Source organism: Oncorhynchus gorbuscha, linkage group LG18 (assembly GCF_021184085.1).
Source record: "Oncorhynchus gorbuscha isolate QuinsamMale2020 ecotype Even-year linkage group LG18, OgorEven_v1.0, whole genome shotgun sequence".
In the NCBI taxonomy this organism is placed as follows: Eukaryota; Metazoa; Chordata; class Actinopteri; order Salmoniformes; family Salmonidae; genus Oncorhynchus; species Oncorhynchus gorbuscha.
In genome coordinates this window covers 22,241,797-22,264,941 of record NC_060190.1, presented here as the reverse complement: position 1 = coordinate 22,264,941, position 23,145 = coordinate 22,241,797, and the positions used below count along the sequence as shown (strand labels likewise).

The window sequence follows — 23,145 nt, the reverse complement described above, 5'->3', positions numbered from 1 at the left end:
TTTCCCAACACCTGTCAAGCCAGCTGAGGCATGAGAGTCTGACAAAACCGGCTGAGTTCTTTCTGGTAGCTGTGGTACTGACACCCAGACCCGACATTACCTTCAACGTAAAAACAAAAAAAACACCCCTTGATGTTTCCCTTTGGTGAGGCGTTATTCTGCTGGGATTCGGGAAGCAAGTCCAGGGAGTGAAAAATGTAATAAATAAACTAAACATAATTACGAAACAAGAAACACAAACAACGCATAGACATGAACCTGAAACAGAAACAATAATGACTGGGGAAGGAACAGAAGGGAGTGACATAAATAGGGCAGATAATCAAGGAGGTGATGGAGTCCAGGTGAGTGTCATTGGGCGCTGATGCTCGTGATGCTTTGCGCAATAATAAGCAACCTGGTGACTGGGAGAGGGAGCACATGTCACAATAATAACCAACCCCATAATGAGTTTTGAGCAACACACACAAATGTTATAACATTTGCGCTATGATCAGTTTTTGGGCTACTTCCCATATTTTGTATTTATTGCATGGAAAACCATGGTAGTTGAGCCTACTTTTGTAGAGTAAAGTTTATTTGACATCAGAATCAGTTTCAGCATCAGTCTACAGCATTGCTAATCACAGTACCATCTGTTTTGTCATCAAAGCCCCATATACCACCCACCACTACGACCTGTATGCTGTCATCAGCTGGCCCTTGCTACATATTCATCGCCAGACCCACTGGCTCCAGGTCATCTACAAGTCTTTGCTAGGTAAATCTCCGCCTTATCTCAGCTCACTGGTCACCATAACAACACCCACCCGTAGCACGTGCTCCAGCAGGTATATCTCACTGGTCATCCCCAAAGCCAACACCTCTTTGGGCACCTTTCCTTCCAGTTCTCTGCTGCCAATGACTGGAACGAATTGCAAAAATCGCTTAAGTTGGAGACTTATATCTCCCTCACAAACTTTAAGCATCAGCTATCTGAGAAGCTTACCGATCGCTGCAGCTGTACTCATCCCATCTGTAAATAGCCCATCCAACTACCTACCTCATTCCCATATTGTTTTTATTTGCTTTTTTTGCTATTTTGCACACCAGTATTTCTACTTGCACATCATCATTGGCACATCTATCAAGCCCGTGTTAATTTGCTAACTTGTAATTACTTCGCTACTATGGCCTATTTATTGCCTTACACATGCACACACTGTTTTCTATTGTGTTATTGACTGTACATTTGTTTATTCCTTTGTAACTCCGTGTTGTTGTTTGTGTCGCACTGCTTTGCTTTATGTTGGCCGGGTCGCAGTTGTAAACAAAAACCTGCTCTCAACTGGCCTACCTGGTTAAATAAAGGTGAAATAAAAAAATAAAAAATGGTTCAGAGTGTTGGGATGCAGCCCATACATGTTCTTAGTGCAGTTGCATTAACAAGATTCTCTGGATAAGAATAAAGCAACAGTCTATAAAGCTAGTCCCTTCTTTCATCCATTGCTTAGCTACAGTTCCATTGGGTTATTACAGTCTGAAATCAAACAAGCTAAATCAACATTTATGGAGACAGACATAGTTTCTGTAACACCCAACAAAATTAAGTTATGATTTATTCCAAAACTAACTAAATTATTCTGAAATTCATATCAATTTACTATTCATATTCTGGTCAAAAGAGAAGAAAAACACTGCAAATACAGCTGGAAAATTTGGTTGGTTATTCTGTTTATGTTATTTTTCGACAACACAGACCTCAAAACAAATAAGGGGGAGAAAAATATATTAATTCAAAAATAACAAATCATAGTTGTTATGCTGGAAAGTGGATGGTTGATGTTCATTCTTCCCTGTTCTTGTTGTTTCTTCATTGAACAAAGAGACAGGATGTAGTTTATACCAAAACCTAACCTGTGGTTAATAACCAATTAGAATTTCTTGCAGTAAAATTGGCCGAATACAAAGGATCCCATTTCAGGCTTTAATGTGTAGATAGTTTGGACCAATGAGAACTTGCCACGTGTAGCTATGAGTCCAAACTGGAACCCCTACACAGATTCTAAACAGATGCTGAACTGAAAAACAACTAGTTGCATTGATCTCTAGTTGTCTGCGCTATAAATGTATCTTTGAGTATTCTTACAGAAGGTTTAGGCCTACTGTAGACATGAGCAACATTTTTCTATTTCAATCTTCTGAATATGCTCATTCTGCATTGGATCTGGAAATTTCAACTCCCTACTTGCAGTAAATATCATATTTTAACTTAGCCCCCAGTTTAGTGTGAGCCAGGTGCTTCTCAAACTTCTCGTCCATCTGTTTACTTTGGGCTTCACTGAGATGGTTCTTCCAATCTCCAACTTCACCTAGGCAGAAAAGCAAGGGGGACAAATCAAAGGCGAAGATCAACTTTTTGGACCTGTGAAAACATCAACAACTGACATCACCAATATCCTTGTATATTCATTTTGAAATGTTTTAAACAGCCTTTACCTAAAACCCTTTTCAGTTGTTGTTTGTTTTGGGTGGTTTGAGTCTCCTCCTCACCAATTTAAATGTTTCCTTGATATTACTAAGTGTCCCAAAAGGGTTGATTTTGTCCCTGTACTTGGACTTTTCTATAAATACAAACAACATTGGTTGGTCTGTAGGTAATTGTAACTTCAACTTGTATGCAGATTATTTGATTGTGCATTCTGTTGACAAGGCTGTCTTGGAGCTACAATCTGCCTTTTTGCTTTGCAGAAAGCCCTCGTTAAACTGAAATTGGTACCTGCAGGTAAAACTAAGCATATGTTATTTTCCAAAAAGCTCTGGTAATTTATGCATTTGTACCTCAGATGGTGCCCACATTTATTGTGTTCCCGGTAAAAAATATATGGGTATATGGATTGACGAGAAGCTATCTATCAGAAAGCATATTGATGAATTAGTAAAAAAGTGAAGAATTAAAATGGGCTTCCTTTATAGGAGTAGGGCAAGCCTTTCAATAAAGAGCAGAACACAAATCATTCAATCAACATTCACATGGTCCCGTGTGGCTCTGCTGGTATAGCATGCCATGGTTGTGGATTTGATTCCTACGGAGGACCAGTATGAAGATGTACTCACTACTTTCAATTGCTCTGGATAAGATCAAATAAAATGTAAAATACTGGTTATATTATATTAGATATTAAAAACGATTTTTCCCAGAAAGGTGAGTTCCAGTTCTTTCTAGAACCTTGTAGCATTACTAGTAAGAGAGAATAAAGTAGATGGCGTGCGTCAAACATCTGATTTATGACCCTATGTCCGAATGACGCATACATGCCCAAATATAGGCATCCGGCCAGGACATCCTTGAGGGAAGGTGTCACGTGGTTATGGCCATATAAGTGCATCCTGTTCCTGTTTTCACTTGTTAGAGGGTGTGTTATTTTATTTCTATTTTGCATCTATTCCTTTGAAGTTGTCATGATGATTGATGTGTAGGGACCTGGTTGACCTGGGTGGGATGTGTTTGAACATTTCAAAGAGGATGGGAGGGGGATCTGTCATTCTCATTGAAAATAAGTCTAAGAAGCGGTAGATCTTTTCTATTTGCGCTATTTCTATACTTCCAGTTCTTACATTTAGTTTTTGCCTCTTATTTTTTATTTTTTTAAATTTTTACACGAGCTTCAAAAAGATGAAAATACAATATGTTAGGTTATGGAAAAGATATTTCACAGCGGTTCAGATGGTAAAATGATTCTCTACACAATGACGGCTTGTTTTGTCACATAAACTGAAATTAGACAAACTATTAGAATTTTAGCAACCAGGAAATGGCGTAGCGATTTGACATTCTCATTGACCTCCATACAAAAACACAAACTGCTGGAAAGACAGATTTTGGCCCAAGTTATCCCTGACTTCACCTCTTCACTGGTGAGATTCAGTAAATTATTTCAGTAAATTACAGACCGAGACCATTCCACAATCCCCTACCCGAATTTCATCGTGGGGGACAGTTTATGTGACAAAACAAGCCGTCATTGTGGAGAGAATCATTTTACCATCTGACCCGCTGTGAAATATCTTTTCCATAACCTAACATATTGTATTTTCATCTTTTTGAAGCTCGTGTAAAAATTTAAAAAACATGGCAATGTGTTTTTGAGAGGAATAAAGTTTCATCGTGGGGGACAATAATGAGAGGAATAAAGTAAAGTTTCATCGTGGGGGACTATAATGAGAGGAATAAAGTAAAGTTTCATCGTGGGGGACAATAATGAGAGGAATAAAGTAAAGTGAATACAATTTATTTGAATTATTATGAACTTACCTTTTCGGAAAAACACATTGCCATGTTTTCCATGGGTGTTCTTGGAACTTTCCTTCATAGCATTGAAGGTGCTCTGCCCTGCAATTGTCTGGACTTGCTCTTCAGTCAATGGGAAATCAAAGAACTTGGATATCTCCTGCACCCCCTGACCTAGATTCTGAAGAATAAACAGAGTGGAGTTTAAACTTGTACATCCAACTTTGTGCATTCCACAACTCTCAAAAAAGCCAGGAGGACATCAATATGATATATCATTGACAATAAGACAATGGTAAAAGTGAATATTAATGACATATAAAATGTACATTACTTAGACATAATTAGGATTTTTAAAAAACTCCCAGTAATTTACCACATCGGAAATGTGTCACGCCTTGGTCTTAGTATTTTGTGTTTTCTTTAATTATTTGTTCAGGCCAGGGTGTGACATGGGTTTATTGTGTTGTCGTATTGTTTTTGTTTTGTAGGCATTGGGATTGTGGCTGATTAGGGGTGTGTCTATAGCATAGGCTTGGCTGCTAAATGAGATTAGGGAATAGGTTCTCAATCAGAGTCAGGTGATTCTCGTTGTCTCTGATTGGGAACCATATTTAGGTAGCCTGGGTTTCACTGTGTATTTTGTGGGTGATTGTTCCTGTCTCTGTGTAGTTGTTCACCAGACAGGCTGTATAGGTTTTCTCGTTCCGTTTGTTGTTTTTGTATATTATAAGTTATTTCATGTATTGTCTATTCTTTATTAAAGAACATGAGTAACCACCACGCTGCATTTTGGTTCGCTTCTCCTTCAACTGACGAACGCCGTTACAAAATGTTGGTAATTAAAATCCTTAGTGTCGATTGATGCACCCGTGAGTCAATTTAATTAACATAATACAAAAATCTGTCTATACTTGAATATTGTTATAAACGTCTTAATATATATATATGTATATATCTATTGTTATATATATATATATATATATATATATATATTTATCTGTGTCTAGTAGTTAGACCATGTGGTTCAAGAGAGCCTAATTAATGAAAAAATGAAATTTCCAATTATTTCTGGAACTCTTCCAACTATTGACTTCTCAGAACTGCCGACCGGTTCGGCCCAAAAACATTTACAGCAAAGATATATTGGCATAGTAAAATAAAATATAAAGGATATTCCATGCTGAAACCCTCATGGTAAACAACGGTATTCAGTAAATTGATTGGTTAAATTTAGGATTATGTTATACAGCTTTGTGAATCAATTATTTTATATTAAAAACATTTCATTGTATTATTTATATCTTTAACATGTTATGAAAACAAAAAAAATCTGTTAGTTTACTGGTACATTTCAAAAGTTAGGCCTAATATTTTCACGTCTACATCCGCTCCCCCTCTCCGGCGCTCGACATGGCTGGTTTACTCATCACTGGCTCTGATTACCATCATTATGCACACCTGGCACCATCGTTAGATACTGTGAGAGTTAAAGGTAGTGTCTCAAATTTGATACTGGAAGATGACTACCATCTAAGCAAACATGGGCGTAGGCCTGTCTAACGGTCTGAAAGGAATGTTATGTTTCCGAACCCATGCTTCGTCCATGAAACAACCCTCAGCCCCAGAGTCGCGCACCTGCGCCTCATCATGAGACACACCTGGACTCAATCACTTCACTTATTACCTTCCCTATACCTGTCACTCCCTTAGTTCCATTTCCCAGGCAGTATTATGTGTTTCATGTCCTGATGCTACTCTTGTTTTGTATTGAGCCAGCACACCAGTCCATTCAGCAGTCTGCCCAGGTCAGCAATGCCAGTTCGTTTCTCCCGGACAAATATGACAGAACCCCATCTAAATGCAGTGGCTACCTACTCCAGTGCTCCCTCTATTTTGCACACCAGATGGGAATTCCCACCACTGAGAGGTCCAAGGTTGCTACGGTTATTTCTCTGCTGAATGGGCGGGTGTGGGCTACGGCAGTCTGGGAGAGAGGAGAGGAGTCGCTGGCTTCGTATGAGGGGTTCATGGCTCTGTTCAGAGGTATCTTTGACCATCCACTGGAGGACAGAGAGGGGAGTGAGCGCCTATTTCAACTACGGAAGGATGATCAGACTGCCGAGTAAGCGCTCACCTTCCGGACAGTAGCAGCATTCAGCAGATGGAATGAGCCTGCACTCCATACGCTATTCAGAAGAGGACTGCGTGAGGAGGTCCAGAAGAACTGTCATGTAGAGATGACAGCCTCTCCTTGGACGCACTCATCATGATGGCCATCTATCTGGCTAACCTACTTCGGGAGTGTTGGTACCCTCATCGCTTCTCTCCCTCCCTCAGTGACGACTCTGTAGCAGAGCCTGAACCAATGGAGGTGAAGGTCACATGCCTCCCCGCGGCTGAGCGACGCAGACGGAAACTGCTGGGGCTCTGTCCTTATTGTGGTCAAGGAGGCCCCCAATTTCAGCAGTGTCCGTTATGTTCCAATTCGGGATCCACAAGAGCAGAGGGACAGTCACATGATTTTCCACCTCCTGGGGAAGGTGTGAGTATCCAATCTTCATAATTTTCTGCCAAACCCTTTTCAGTGTTGATCACACTAGCTGGCTGTCCCTCATGTACTGTTTCTACAGTGCTAGTGGATTCCGGTGCCGTGGGGAACTTTATTGACCAGACCGTAGCCTCCTCTCTGAACATCACCTCATACCCGCTCTCCTCTCAGTTTCCTGTCCAAACCCTTAATAAATTGGCCACTAGGATCCAGAACCATCACACACAGCTCACCGTAGAGTCCATTAATCTGAAAAACATTCCCGTCATTAGTGCATCAATATTCACTATTTTTGCAACACTATACATAATATGGGTTTTACCTCCTTCATTTGCTCATAAGTGACCATCAATATGTTAGGATTGTCCATTAGTTTCTCCCAGGCGAGGGCATGGTTGAAGTAAGAGCCCCAAGCCACTGTAAAAAATACATAAATATAGCATAAGGTGAATCCATTCAGCAGTCATGTGACTGTACATAATGTTTTTGTAGTGCGCTGTATTGTACCATAACTATAGTGTGGTTATCCATTTGTTAGTGCGATACTGTGGAAAGAATTTCATTTTCATTAATTGCATTTATCTGACAGGGATCTGACATCAGTGAAGACTTCTGTAAATGTGCCAGATGTAGCCAGCTAAAATAGCCAGCTCTTTACACAGAGCAGCTCAAAGGTATAAAAACTGAAATGTCTGTAAAGATTGTGCTGATTGTCCCTTTTCTTTTGTACCTTTATTTAACTAGGCAAGTCAGTTAAGAAAAACATCTTATTTTCAATGAAGGCATAGGAACAGTGGGTTAACTGCCTGTTCAGGGGCAGAACGACAGATAATCACCGTGTCAGCTCGGGGATATGAACTTGCAACCTTTTGGTTACTAGTTCAACTCTCTAACCACTAGGCTACCCTGCCGTCCTTCAGCCACACTCTGGGTTCAAATACATGTGTATTTAGATATTAGTATTTTTTTGTGGTAAAGCTAATTACTTGCATTTCAAAAATTTCTTATAACTACTTTTTGAAACCTGTCTGCCAACAGCTAGTTTTCAGTTTTCTCCTAGCCACTCAGACCCAGTCCTAGCTAAATTCGTGAGAAATATTTTCCAAACATTCTATGGATGTATGAACATGTGAAAATGCTCACTTGTCAGAAAACGTAAAAACAAAAATTCATCACTCTTCCTGGGGGTGTATATGAACAAGATTTCATTTTGCTGAAACGCTGTCAGTTCCACTTTAATTGTTACACAAGTGATTTGATATTGTTATAAAAACGGCTTCATTGAGCTTAAGCCAGAGTTGGAATGTGAAGCTAACTGAAGCTAGCTAGCGTTAGAAAATCACAAATAGATATAGCTAGTTTTGTAGTATACGTCTCAGCACTCAATGTTATTAATGTGCTTGTTGAAAGCAAGACCACTTTAGAACTCTTACATACTCTAATTAGGTGTGCTTGCAAAGCAAAGCACAATTCTAGATTTCTTACATGCTCATACTGTTATTTCATTTAGTCAGTTTCAGAGCTAAACAATTTACGCAATTAACAAAAAACTAACCATGTGTCTAGACTGCCCCAACTCGGATTGCTTGAGAAAGGCTTTTTATAGCAGTCATACTTTAACTACACTGAACAAATGTAAAGTGGTGGTCCTATGTTTCATGTGTTAACATCCCGGTTTGTGAGCATTTCTCCTTTACCAAAAGAATCCATCCACCTGACAGATGTGGCATATCAAGAAGCTGATTAAACAGCATGATCATTACACAGGTGCATCTTGTGCTGGGGACAACAAAAGGCCACACTAAAATGTGCAGTTTTGTCAAACACAATACAATGCCACAGATGTCTCAAGTTGAGGCCATGTGCAATTGGCGTGCTGCCTGCAGGAATGTCTACCAGAGCTGTTGCTAGAGAATGTAATATTCATTTGAGGCGGCTTATTAAAAGCTGTTATTTTAAAGAATTTTGCAGTATGTCCAACACGTCACAACCACAGACCAAGTGTATGGCGTCGTGTGGATGAGCAGTTTGCTGATGTCAACGTTGTGAACAGAGTGCCCCATGGTGGCGGTGGGGTTATGGTATGAGCAGGCATAAGCTATGGACAACGAATTGCATTTTATCGATGGCAATTTGAATGAACAGAGATACTGTGAGATCTTGAGAACCATTGTTGTGCCATTCATCCGCCACCATCACCTTATGTTTCAGCATGATAATGCACAGCCCCATGTCCCAAGCATCTATACACAATTCCTGGCAGCTGAAAATGTCCCGTTTTTTTCCATGGCCTGCATACTCACCAAACACGTCACCCATTGAGCAACGTTCTCATGTTCAGGCTATCTTATCTTCACATTCTTAATAAAAAGTGTATGGTAATTACCATAAATTATAATAACACTTAATGGATTCAATACCAAAAATAAGACCACAGTAGTAGACATTTTAAAAGCTACCACTCTAACCATTTCAGCTACAAACATTAAAACAATATTACAAATTTCGAAACTTTTTCATAAATACTTTATAACAATCTGTCACGTTCGTCATATGAAGGAGATCAAAGTGAAGCGTGGTATGCGTACATTCTTCTTTTATTATTCAAACTAACAAAACAACAAAATGAACGAAACGTGAAGCTAATACGAATAGTGCAGACAGGCAACTCAACATAGAATAAGAACCCACAAACACAAAAGGGAAAATGGCCACCTAAATATAATCCCCAATCAGAGACAACGATAAACAGCTGCCTCTGATTGGGAACCATATCAGGCCACCAAAGACATAAATACCTAGACCTACAAAACCCATAGACAATACAAAAACTAGCATACCCACCCTCGTCACACCCTGACCTAACCAAAATATAAAGAAAACAGAGATATTAAAGTTCAGAGCGTAACACAATCTAGCACCACACCATATTTTCTTCAGGAAATGTACTTTTCTAGTTATTATTATTTGATTTATTTGGCTGGCAATCTTTCCCTCTACCAATTTATTAAACCATAACCAGTCACTGCCATTACTACAGTGGTCACTACCACTATTAAAACGTATTTCACAACCATAAATAATTTAAGACCAGCTAGAAAGCACACACATTTTATTTAAGAAATGTAATTTTCTAGTTGTGCTATTCATTACATCCAGCCTATCAAACATGACATTTCTTTCAACCAATACGAATATGTTGAGTTCTTTAAAACGGCAGGTAATCTAGTGGTATGATCATTGGACCTTGTCAGCTCGAATCAGGGGCAGAATCTGTCGTTCTGCCCCTGAACAAGAATGTTAACCCTCTGTTCCTAGGCAGTCATTGAAAATAAGAATTTGTTCTTATCTGACTTGCCAAGTTAAATAAAGGTCAAATAAAATAAATAAAACATCTCACCTTCACCCTCCATGAAGTCTGTGAAAAATGAATCCCAGGATTTGGCATTAGGCAAAACAGGGTTTGTGTTCATGAAGTGGTAGTATGATACGACTGTATCTTTTGGGTTTCGGAACACAACCAGCATCTGAAAGTCAAAGTTACCACATATAATTGTTATACTATTGGTGCAATTGAGTTGTAAAGTTTGATATAAAACCACAACATATTTCAGATGAACATGGACAGAATATTTTCAGGCATTTTACAGGAAAAATATTTTGCAGTGAACATGTTGGTTAGTTAATTGCCTACAATAGCAGATGACTAACATTATTAGCTTACTTATCTACCGTAAGTTCAGTCACTTGGAATCTGCATCCTAAGAAGGAATCCGCAGTAGGGGAAAACAGCCACATATACACTTCTCAAAAAAACTAAGGGAACACTAAAATAACACATCCTAGATCTGAATGAATGAAATATTCTTGTTAAATACATTTTTAATTACATAGTTGAATGTGCTGACAACAACATCACACAAATTATCAATGGAAATCAAATTTATCAACCCATGGAGGTCTGGATTTGGAGTCACACTCAAAATTAAAGTGGAAAACCACAGTACAGGCTGATCCAACTTTGATGTAATGTCCTTAAAACAAGTCAAAATGAGGCTCAGTAGTGTCTGTGGCCTCCACGTGCCTGTATGACCTCCCTACAATGCCTGGGCATGCTTCTGATGAGGTCGCGGATGGTCTCCTGATGCATCTCCTCCCAGACCTGGACTAAAGCATCCGCCATCTCCTGGACAGTCTGTGGTACAACGTGGCGTTGGTGGATGGAGCGAGACATGATGTCCCAGATGTGCTCAATTGGATTCAGGTCTGGGGAACGGGCGGGCCAGTCCATAGCATCAATGCCTTCCTCTTGCAGGAACTGCTGACACACTCCAGCCACATGAGGTCTAGCATTGTCTTGCATTAGGAGGAACCCAGGGCCAACCGCACCAGCATATGGTCTCATATGGTTGTCGTGTTCTCAACTAGCCTACCTGGTTAAATAAAGGTGAAATAAATAAATAAAAAACTTTGAAGATTCTAAAATATAAAGTATATTTTGATTTGTTTAACACTTCTTTGGTTATTACATGATTCCATATGTGTTATTTCATAGTTGATGTTTTCACTATTTTTCTACAATGTAGAAAATAGCAAAAATAAAGAAAAACCCTTGAATCAATTTGGCAATACATCCATCCTGCTTCACAAACGCAGACCACGTGTAACCACCCCAGGCCAGGACCTCCACATGTGGCATCTTCACCTGCGGGATCATCTGAGACCAGACACCCGGACAGCTGATGAAACTGAGGAGCATTTCTGTCTGTAATAAAGCCCTTTGTGGGGAAAAACTAATTCTAATTGGCTTGGCCTGGCTCTCAAGTGGGTGGGCATATGCCATCCCAGGCCCAACCATGGCTGCTCCCCTGCAGTGAAATACATGTCAAAACCATAGATTAGGGCCTAATGAATTTATTTCAATTGACTGATTTCCTTATATGAACTGTAGCTTAGTAAAATCATTGAAATTGTTGCATGTTGCATTTTATATTTTTGTTCAGTATAATTACAAAATGATAAAAAACATGAATAATATTCCATTAGGCCACTATGTCATTGTCTGCAGGAAAAGGCTACGTACCTTACTGTGATTGTTTTAAATTAAAATGGTCAAAAAGTGACAAAATAGCTTCTTAGTAAAGAACAATCTGGGAGTGGTCTGAGCGATAGGCGTTATTGGACAAGTCTAATGGGAGGAATATGTAGTGGAAGAAAGATAGAAGGTGATACTCGCAGCTGGCGACTTGCTGGAGTGGGAGCACAACGTGATGACTCAATCACAGTTCATGACATTGTTTGGATGGCAGACCATTTGTAGGCTATCACAGTGATCAATCACATCTTATCTGTGGCTTTCTCCGGGAAGGGGCGTTCCCCCAGAACCCTGGGAGCATGGACACCGTTGGAGGTGTGAAGACAGATGAAAATGTAATGAATGTTTCCGTGTGAATTACATTTTCACGTTTGGATTGTTTCAAGAGTTTATAAAGAGCTATACATTTTGACATGTTGTACTGTATGTTTATTGTACTGTAAGTTCTATGCATTTATTGTTACAGGGAAACAGTGTTATTTTGTTTGTCGGAAAGTGGATAGTTCAAAGAGGAGCGACACAGGGGTGCGCTCCTGTCATTTGAATTGGAATGATTAGATTAGAATCTGGGTGCGTTTCCTGTCTTTTGTTTTTACTAGCAAAGTGCAAATAAACTCAGCCAAAAAACAAATGTCCTCTCACTTTCAAATGCGTTCATTTTCAGCAAACTTAACATGTGTAAACATTTGTATGATCATAACAGGATTCATCAACTGAGACAAAAACTGAACAAGTTCCACAGACACGTGACTAACAGAAATGGAATAATGTGTCCTTGAACAAAGGGGAAAAATCAAAAGTGACGGTGAGTATCTGTTGTAGCCACCAGCTGCATTATGTACTTTCTATCTTTTGGTGTTTTTCAGTCAGTAGAAAGGCCTCTTTAGTGTCAAAAGTTTTCATAACTGTAACCTTGGGGTGGCAGGGTAGCCTAGTGGTTAGGGCGTTGGACTAGTAACCAGAAGGTTGCGAGTTCAAACCCACTTGTTCTGCCCCTGAATAGGCAGTTAACCCACTGTTCCTAGGCCGTCATTGAAAATAAGAATTTGTTCTTAACTGACTTGCCTGGTTAAATAAAGGTAAAATAAAAATAAATAAAAAACTTAATTGCCTGCTGTTTGTGTCTTAACCTTTTCAACCTATGGGGGCGCTATGTCAATATTGGATAAAATGACGTGCCCGGTTTAAGCGCAATATTTTGTCACGAAAAGATGCTCGACTATGCATGGAATTGACAGCCTTGGAAAGACAACACTCTGACGTCTCCAAAACTGCAAAGATATTATCTGTGAGTGCCCCAGAACTAATGCAACAGGCGAAACCAAGATGAAGTTTCATACAGGAAATGCCCCAGATTCTGAAGGCGCTGTGTTCCAATGTCTCCTTATATGGCTGTGAATGCGCCAGGAATGAGCCTGCGGTTTCTGTCTATTCCCCGAGGTGTCTGCAGCATTGTGACATGTTTGTAGGCATATCATTGGAAGATTGACCATAAGAGACTACATTTACCTGGTGTCCCGCCCGGTGTCCTGTGTGCGTAATCTGTAGGTCCATGCGCGTTCCATTTCTCAGAAGAGAAAGTAAAATGCCACGATGGATTTTATCGTCGATAGATATCTGAAAAACACCTTGAGGATTGATTCTAAACATCGGTTTGCCATGTTTCTGTCGATATTATGGAGTTAATTTGGAAAAACGTTTGCATTTAAATGACTTAATATATATATTTTTTTCCCTCCCCAAATGTGATGAACAAAACGGAGCGACAAATAATATTTTTTGTAAAAACGGAACATTTGCTATCTAACAGAGTCTCCTCATTGAAAACATCTGAAGGTAAATGATTTTATTTGAATTCTTTTCTGGTTTTTGTGGAAAATGTTGCATGCTGAATGCTAACACTAAATGGTACGTTAGCCATCAATACTGTTACACAAATGCTTGTTTTGCAATGGTGGAGAAGCATATTTTGAAAATCTGAGATGACAGTGTTGTTAACAAAAGGCTAAGCTTGAGAGCAAATAGATTAATTTCATTTCATGTGTGATTTTCATGAATAGTTAGATTTACACAATCCTGGATACAGGTTTTTTTTCGTAGCTAAACGTGACGCAGAAAATGGAGCGATTTGTCCTAAACAAATAATCTTTCAGGAAAAACTGAACATTTGCTATCTGATAGTCTCCTCATTGAAAACAACTGAAGTTCTTCAAAGGTAAATGATTTTATTTGAATGCTTTTCTGTTTTTTTGTGTAAATGTTGCCTGCTGAATGCTAACGCTAAATGCTACGCTAAATGCTACGTTAGCTATCAATACTGTTACACAAATGCTTATTTTGCAATGGTTGAGAAGCATATTTAGAAAATCTGAGATGACAGTGTTGTTAACAAAAGGCTAAGCTTGAGAGCAAATAGATTAATTTAATTTCATTTGCGATTTTCATGAATAGTTAACGTTGCGTTATGGTAATGAGCTTGAGGCTGTAGTCACGATACCGGATCCGGGATGGCTCGACGCAAGAAGTTAACGACCGTTCCACAGGTGCATGTTCATTAATTGTTTATGGTATATTGAAAAATCATGGGAAACAGTGTTTCAACCCTTTACAATGAAGATCTGTTATTTGGATTTTTACAAATTCTCTCTGGAAGACAGGGTCCTGAAAAAGGGCCATTTCTTTTTTGCTGAGTTTAAATGCTAATTCAGGTTGGGGGTGAGTTTGTGCTTGAATTTGGTTAAAAGGGAAGCATTGCATTGTTTTATACTTTTAGAACTTGCTACCAAGCTCCTGTGTGTACCACACACAAAGTGTATCCTCTTAGAGATTATTCTGAACTGAAGACACATTACATGATACTGTGACAAGAGCCAAAAAGAATCTGCCCACTCCATCAAGAAATGGGGACAACAACACAGGGCATCCATGGGACCTCCTGGAACCATGGACCACACCTGCAGAAACTGGACAACAGGGGGAAGCAGAGGAGATACCTATCATAGACTTCTCCCAGCTGACGCTTGACACGCCACATACGCCACCTCCAGTGGTAGAAACAACCAGCTGGTATCATCGAGTAGAATCAGCCAACAGTAACACGGAAGCAGCAATGTGGGAGTTAGTATTGCATGACCTAGATTTGGAATAGGAAGCTTCCGTTTAGACACAGGTCTAAGATTACGTAATAGTGGTCTACCGTTTAGACACAGGACTAAGAGTACGTAATAGTGGTCTACCGTTTAGACACAGGACTAAGAGTACGTAATAGTGGTCTACCGTTTAGACACAGGACTAAGAGTACGTAATAGTGGTCTACCGTTTAGACACAGCTCCAGAAACTTGCGAACTTCCCCTGTAAAAAGGTATACAAAGAGAGCAGAGATCATGAGAGAGCCATGATCCTCACTGACATATGAGACAGACTTCATATGGAGAATCATCATAGATAAATTTACTATTGCCCTAAACGCTTTTTGTTAGACTAGAACAATGTTTGAGAACTGGATAATTTTGCCTAAGTACTTATTGGATCACTATCTGAAGCTACCTGGTTGAACTTTGTGAACCCGAAACTGAGTCTCCGAAACACATGGGTCTAGACACCTCTTGATCACAGACAGCAATCACACAGTGAGACATCAGGACCAGAAGTGATTAGCAATACAAGGAAACAGCCAAATACCAGTTACAATATATTGAGTCTATACACAGAGTTGGAAGTGTATTAAGATATTGGAATTCGGAATCTAGCGTTATTGCTGGGAGCATACCAATTACAGGAAAGTGTCCAAGGGGCTGAGCATTTAAGGTAATTGAACTCTTTTTGCTATTTTTTTCAATATTGTTAGAAGTGTTAACACATTTAAAGTTTTGCAATATTATCTGGCATAGCTTAAATCATTAAGGATTGATTGAGCATTATTGTTGTATTAAGAAACTGCATGACCATTGAATTGTAATAATGTGTATAAGACAAAAACAGAGTGACTTAATAAAAGCTTGAAACTTTGATAACTAGGCCAGATGAACGATCTGGAGAGCAAACGCCTTTGACACTCTCACTGAACAGAAAGTGACCCTGGTTATAGGTTAAAGTGATTGCACTAAATAATATTTCATTGTGTGGACAGTCATATATTTTTAGGAGAGTCAAAACATATACCAATACTAGTTTCCAAGTGACTACTAGCTGACGAGCATAATAACTAATAGAAGACGTTATTAGATATTGATATATACATAGGTAAAGAAACTTGAAAGTAAGGAAATATAGGAGGAATCCATAACACTTAGAATATTTAAATAGGAGTATATCTATCCAAGACCTCATACTAGACCGGAAAATAAGGGAGTGACAACGTGAACGAAGGAACAAACTAAACTCACGCGAAGGGCCATTACGAATAAATAGAAGGGTTGGTAGGGCCGCACGGCTAGGCCCTTGTTATACCGAAGTAAAAATCCTAAAGTACTCTGCCCAGCCAGAGGACGGGGTAGAGGCTTTTGCTGCAGGTATTGGGCAAAAGTCAGCACCGTGACAATACATTACAGAATAACACAGACATGCTAAGATGCATCATGTATTTCATGTGCAATGTAAGTCTTTGAGTGTCAATTATTTTGGGACTAATAAATTATATTAGTGGAATTGAGTAAATGCATTCCTTGTTTTACAGAGTCATTATTCAATTGACTATACGTTTATAATTTAGTAGGTCTATTGGTAGTTGTCTATATGCTTGCCTCAATAAAATAATGCTAGAACATTGGTCGGCAGAATTAGCTATTTGTATCTAGTCTCTTAATAATTGCATTAAGGTGCAAGTTAGACACATTCATGTTCACAATCATACTGAGTGGTGATACAAGGTTCGCTACCTTGACTAGATTCCTCCAGAGACAGACAAGGCCTGTTGCATTTATTCACACAATAGAGTCAGATTGATGAATGCAGTTTATTGTTACAATGCCTTCCGAAAGTAGTCAAGTATTCCACATTTTGTTACGTTACAGCTTTATTCTAAAATGTATGAAATAAAACATTTTTCTCAGCAATCTACACACAATACCCCATAATGACAAAGTGATTACAGGTTTTTTGAATTTGAGCAAATTTACATATATTCAGACACTCTGCTATGAGACTCGAAATTGAGCTCAGGTGCATCCTGTTTCCATTGCTCATCCTTGAGATGTTTTTACAACTTGATTGGAGTCCACTTTTGGTAAATTCAATTGATTCGACATGATTTTTAAGGCACACAACTATCTTTAAAAGGTCCCACAGTTGACAGTGCATGTCAGAGCAAAAACCAAGCCATGAGGTCGAAAGAATTGTCCGTAGAGCTCCGAGACAGTATTGTGTCGAGGCACAGATATGGGGAAGGGTACCAAAACATTTCTGCAGCATTAAAGGTCCCCAATAACACAGTTGCCTCCATCATTCTTAAATTGATTTTTTTTTCTTAAATGGAAGACGTCAGCAAGGCTCTTCCTAGAGTTGGCCGACTGGCCAAACTGAGCAATCGGGGGAGAAGGAACTTGGTCAGGGAGGTGACCAAGAACCTGATGGTCACTCTGACAGAGCTCTAGAGTTCCTCTGTGGAGATGGGAGAACTTACCAGAAGGACAACCATCTCTGCAGCACTCCACAAATCAGGCCTTTAAGTTAGAGTGGCCTGACAGTAGCCTTTATGGTAGAGTGACCAGACGGAAGCCACTCCACAGTAAAAGGCACATGATAGCCCACTTGGAGTTTGCCAAAAGGCACCTAATGGCTCTCAGATCATGAGAAACAAGATTATCTGGTGTGATGAAACCAAGATTGAACTCTTTAGCCTGAATGCCAAGCATCACATCTGGAGGAAACCAGGCACCATCCATACGGTGAAGCATGGTGGTGGCAGCATCATGCTGTGGGGCTATTTTTCAGTGGCAGGGAGTTGGAGACTAGCCAGGATTGAGGGAAAGATGAACAGAGCAAAGTACAGAGAGATCCTTGATGAAAACCTGCTCCAGAACAAACAGGACCCCAGACTGTGGCGAATGTTCACCTTCCAACAGGATAAAGGCCATAAGCACACAGCCAAGACACCGCAGGAGTTGCTTCGAAGACAAGTCTCTGAATGGCCTTGAGTGGCCCAGCCAGACCCCGTACTTGAACCTGATCGAACATCTCTGGAGAGACCTGAAAATAGCTGTGCAGCGAAGTTCCCCATCCAACCTGACAGAGCTTGAGAGGATCTGCAGAGAAGAATGTGAGAAAGCTTGTAGCGGCATACCCAAGAAGGCCCGAGTCTGTAATCGTTGCCAAAGGTGCTTCAACAAAGTACTGAGTAAATTAACAAAAATGTCTAAAAAACAGTTTTTCTTTAGCATTATGGGGTGTTGTGTGTAGAGTGATGAGGTGAAAAAAAACAATACAATACATTTTAGAATAAGGTTGTAACGTAAACAAAATGTGGAAAACCTTAAGGGGTCTGAATACTTTCCGAATGCACTGTATATACATATATATTGATAGCTGTGGATTAATTTACTTATACTGATGCCTTTTATAAAAATATTTGACACTCAAGAAGACATGTCGCCAAAAGTTTAAAAATTCTTATTTGAACTAGCATGCTGTAGCGTGCCTACTTGAGCCGAGGACCCACAGGACTAAGAACCCACTTGATACAGGCCGTTTTATGCGTTTTATATTTGATTTCGTAATTTTTTATCTGAACGTCGCCAGCCAGTACTTTCTGAAAATATAAATAAATATACAAATGGCAAGCTGTTGAAAGAGAGGCATTGCACAGCTGCTGGGAGTTGTAGTTCATGTGTGTAGTTGAAATTAAACAGTTGAAACTTTTCAGCTCTGTGCTTCTTCTTGGCCATCAAACACATTGAAAATGTAAATTCACCCATAAATATAAGTATAGATTTTATATCTTAAATTACTGCGTTTTCATTGATGATATAAATTTGAGGCTCATTCATAGTCTACAAAAAGATACTGAGGTGAAATTGATGTCACTTTCATATCGTATTCATTTCCTGTTATTCTAAAAAGAAAAAGAAAAATGCCCAGACTGCATTAGATTGAGCACTCCACAATGGAAGGGAGGCTAGATTCAAGTTATTGTGACATGTTCTTTAGTAAAGTTATTAACACTGACCTTTGTTTTCTTCGCAATAAAAGTGCCAGGGATGTTATCAGGGTGCAAATGTGTGCCCAGTAACCGCGGAGAGGGCATTTCTCCCACCACCTTGAAAATAAACAGAGGGAAAGAACAAAGGTTTTAGTAGCTTGTCATGTGGCATACCAAAATGCAGCAGAAAACCACAAGGTACATCCTTTGTAAAAAATTACATGAAATTAAATGGTCATTTAGCATCCAATCTTATCCAGAGCGACTTACAGGAGCAATTAGGGTTAAGTGCCTTGCTCAGGGGCACATTGATAGATTCTTCACCTTGTAGGCTTGGTGAATCGAACCAGCGATCCTTTGGTTATTGAGCCAATGCTCTTAACCAGTGGCAGAATGATAACAATCAAAGGCAGGAGCATGAGAAATACAAAAATAAAATGTTTGATTTGACTTGCCTAGTTAAATACAAATTCCTTTGAACAGGTCAATTACAAATAATTTGAAATGCACTAAAGGCAGTAGCGCATTCTATTGTAGGTTATTCTGAAAATGTTCAGTGTGTGTGGCGGGTAAAAACTAAAGGCTGATTTACCTCAATCGGTAGCTACAAAAGTAAATTCAAGAATGAACAATTCCAGTGAACGAGTAATAAAACATTTAAAAATACCTTTTGGGTATGTCTGTTAGGCGGAGTTTTTACATCACATTTAATTTAAAGATCTGTCAATGTCATTGAAAGCAAGTCTGATAAAGAGAGCGATTTTGATTGACTAGGTATGGACTTAGTTCTGTTATTGGAAACTGTTACAGTATACATACCTTCTGCATGTCCGGAGAGAAAAACTCCATCAGTGGAGGTATTTGAGACAGTTCTTGTTGCCCAGAGGCTGCAGCCATGATTTTGCGTAGCACAGCAATCATCCAGTTGAACCCTGGAAAAGCACACTCAATTAGAGCTTTGCTGGCAAAAGCAGTATAGGACAGACTATACAATTTACGCAAAAGTGTGTGTACAATGTGAGCCTGTGTCCAATGTAGTCTATGTTTTTAAGGCTAACTAAATCGTTTGAGTATCTTCATGGGTGGCAGTTGGGACACATTGATTCTGCAAAGAATGCTCATGATGTGGTTTCAGGAGACATATTCCAATGCACATGCTCCTGTGGGCTCTTGATCCATTTGTTAATGTTCAACAACCAACTGCTGGCTTCTTAGATCTAGAAGGATTTTGTATTAAGTCCTATACACATGTTGTCATGCCCAGTACTATATAACAGCAGTACTGTGTCCGGCACTTTATTTGACAGCAAAAGATATTTCCACTATCTAATCCAGTTCACACCAACTACCACAATAGCAGGGATGGTTTCACTTACCACATTTTGGGTAGGCCACCAGTAAAATGTCATTGGGTCTTCCCTCCAGCTCCTTCAGGCCTTTAAGATTTTCTGGGGGACTCATGATTGTAGAGTAGAGGATCCCCTCGTGCAAGTACAGCTTATTCTCATCCTTCACATTCTTTGCATCTTCCATTTTGGACATGCCTTGCGCAGACATTGGTTTGCTCATTTTGTATCCTGGTGACTTAATGACCAGCCTATTTATGTATTCAGTCCACAATGGAGCTGCAAAAAAAGGTGTTAGTATTTGTTTTCCCAGCCTATACAGTAAAACAGGACTTTCCAGTTCACTGGTGTGACATTGTTGAAGGGAGGGACTACGCACAGTGACCTATGCACAGTGACTGATTTGGAGAGAGTCATTTGCTCATAAAATGGGTGAGAGTTCAACTCCAGTCTAGGTTAGATTTGTCTCAGTAAATTGGAACACTCTTGAAAGAAAAAGTAACACAGGACAACACACGTGGAATGTTAATGACTACACACTAACACTGACTTACACTCATACTTGCTCTTACTCAAACAATGCTCAGCCAACTCACACATGCAAATAGCGTTGTCACTGTGACTACACTCTCTTTTGTTGAGGGTTATCTAAGTTTAAGCATATGGAGGTGTGCCCTTTGAAAGAGATTTTCAAAGATTACATTCCATTTTCCAGTCACAAATGTATGAAGCTTGTATCCTTCACATGACTACATGAGCTTGACAAAGCTTGTTCAATGCCAGATTCAAAAGATACTTAAAACATAAGTGTTTTCCATTCAAAATGTCTTCCTATTAAAAGGTCCTATGCCTAACTTTGCTTTCCTCTTGAGAAAGCTAGGCGAATTGCAGCAACATAAACAACTCTACCTCCCCCCCCCCTCCCCATCCTATTCGACATAATGGCTATGGGATCTTGTGGAAGCCAGCAGAGAGCGCGCACCTAGATTATTTTACTTTCCGTTTGGTCGACCAGCTTCAAACAGCTGAAAATGTGATATTTGAGATGCACATTTTAGATGATTCTCTACCCTCTCAACCGCTTGCGACTTCTGTATGTTGGGGACATTGGGTTGGGCACTTGCCCAGTCTGCCATTGCTAGTTTTTGTATTTATTATGGATCCCCATTAGCTGCTGCTGATCTGCTGCAGCTGCTGATCATGAGGAAAGTGAGGGATGCTGAGGAGTTACATGACATACAGTACAAGGCTGGGGTTGTAATTAACAAATCCTCAAAAGAAATAAAATGTCTATCTATTTCAATTACTTAAATAAAGTCAGAAGTAGAAGCTATTTATTCCCAAAGTTTTTCAATGTCTTTGAAATGGAAATTTGCCTTCAATTCAAATTGACCCCAGCCCTGTTTCAAATGCTTACTGTAGGAACACTAGTATTTTCTTTGCCAAGCATTCAGAGTGGGTTAGTAAAACAGACTCAAGCTGAGTAGAGAACAGATACATAATAATTTCAAACGGAACCAATGAAGCAGGCAAAAACATGGGAAATGATATGGTGTTAATTTACATTATAATGCTAATTCTGTAATACAGTCATCTAATCTAATATATGACAAGTCTACTCAGCAAAACACTATAGAAACTGTCAGCCATAAAGCTTAGTAGTGAGAGGGTAGTGTAGGGATTGCATGCTATCAGAGGACATAAGTGTTAGGAGTGTTTTAGGGGAGAGTTGAACTAACCGACTGAAGACAGTGAGTCAGCAGCACCACATCAGTGGAGCCAAAGCAATATAGAAACAAGAGGATACAGTACAGTAGCTTGGTTTGCTTACTGGGTTAGATAATACATGGCATGCAACATTGACATGTTGAACTTGCCAATACTGTAATCAAATATTAAAATCCAATTTTTTTATCCATTAAAAAGGATATTTTCAAAGGAAATATTGTAGTAACTAAGCGAAAGGTCCTTTGCCAATAGCTGTTCATAGACCTTGTCCTCATAGGATTGTATACCCACAGGTCATAAATGGTCAGTCCACACATAGTAGTCAGCCATAAAATAAAGGCCCTCCACAACTCCTTTTAGAGCTAATCACCTCTCTACTGTCAACAAGATAGCTTAAGATAGAGGCATCAAACTGATATATTGAGTTGTAGTCTCAGGATGTGTTCGCATTGTAGGTTCAGAGCACCGTAAGTCCACCTGCTGTTGCAGTTGTGCTCGCATAGCCTATAGACCAGCGGTGTTCAAATCTTACCCTACGAGGTTTGGAGGCTGCAGGTTTTCTGTTTGACCGGATAATGAATTCCACCCACCTGGTGTCCCAAGTCAAAATAAGTCCCTGATTAGAGGGGAACAATGAACAAATGCAGTTGAACTTGGTTTGAGGTCCAGAGTGTAGTTTGTGAGCTCTGGACTATGTACACCTTCTGTGTACATGTACGTGTTGGTTTCTCTTTAATCGTGTCATCTTCAGCTTGACTGTCAGTGTATTTGATACAGGTCAAATAGTTGACAGAAAATAATTTTGGGTTATAGCATCAGCTCACCCAAACTCTCAGTGATGATGAGAGTACTCTGTGCTTTTGCAGCCTTTAACAGTAATTATGTTAACAGAGTGAGTCTCTCTGCACTGTCTCGTCTACTGAAACGCAATTGAATTAAGATGAAGCAGCTGTACAGAGTCCATTAGGAAAGAAACTCTGACTATGTAAAAAAAAACTGAGATATGAAGCTATACTATC

At 39.5% G+C, this 23,145-nt stretch overlaps 1 protein-coding gene across 1 annotated transcript; it reads right to left on the bottom strand.

Annotated features, from left to right (window-relative positions):
- Positions 1-1,696: 1,696 nt before the first annotated feature.
- On the bottom strand, positions 1,697-20,743 carry LOC124003827 (sulfotransferase 6B1-like). Its single transcript, XM_046312432.1, has 7 exons — positions 20,429-20,743; positions 19,872-19,984; positions 19,080-19,169; positions 10,222-10,348; positions 7,144-7,238; positions 4,295-4,451; positions 1,697-2,351 (listed from the first exon to the last, which is right to left on the bottom strand). Exons 1-7 carry the CDS (start codon positions 20,619-20,621, stop codon positions 2,224-2,226), a joined length of 903 nt encoding a protein of 300 aa, XP_046168388.1. The 5' UTR covers positions 20,622-20,743; the 3' UTR covers positions 1,697-2,223.
- Positions 20,744-23,145: the final 2,402 nt, after the last annotated feature.

What these genes read in the sequence shown, in the direction of transcription:
- LOC124003827 (XM_046312432.1), bottom strand. Translation starts at nt 20,621, where the DNA reads ATGAGCAAACCAATGTCTGCGCAAGGCATGTCCAAAATGGAAGATGCA. An exon ending in TCTCTCCGGACATGCAGAAG is followed by an intron (nt 19,170 to 19,871) that starts GTATGTATACTG and finishes TTTATTTTCAAG; the next exon opens with GTGGTGGGAGAAATGCCCTC. An exon ending in CTTATGAGCAAATGAAGGAG is followed by an intron (nt 4,452 to 7,143) that starts GTAAAACCCATA and finishes TTTATTCTTCAG; the next exon opens with AATCTAGGTCAGGGGGTGCA.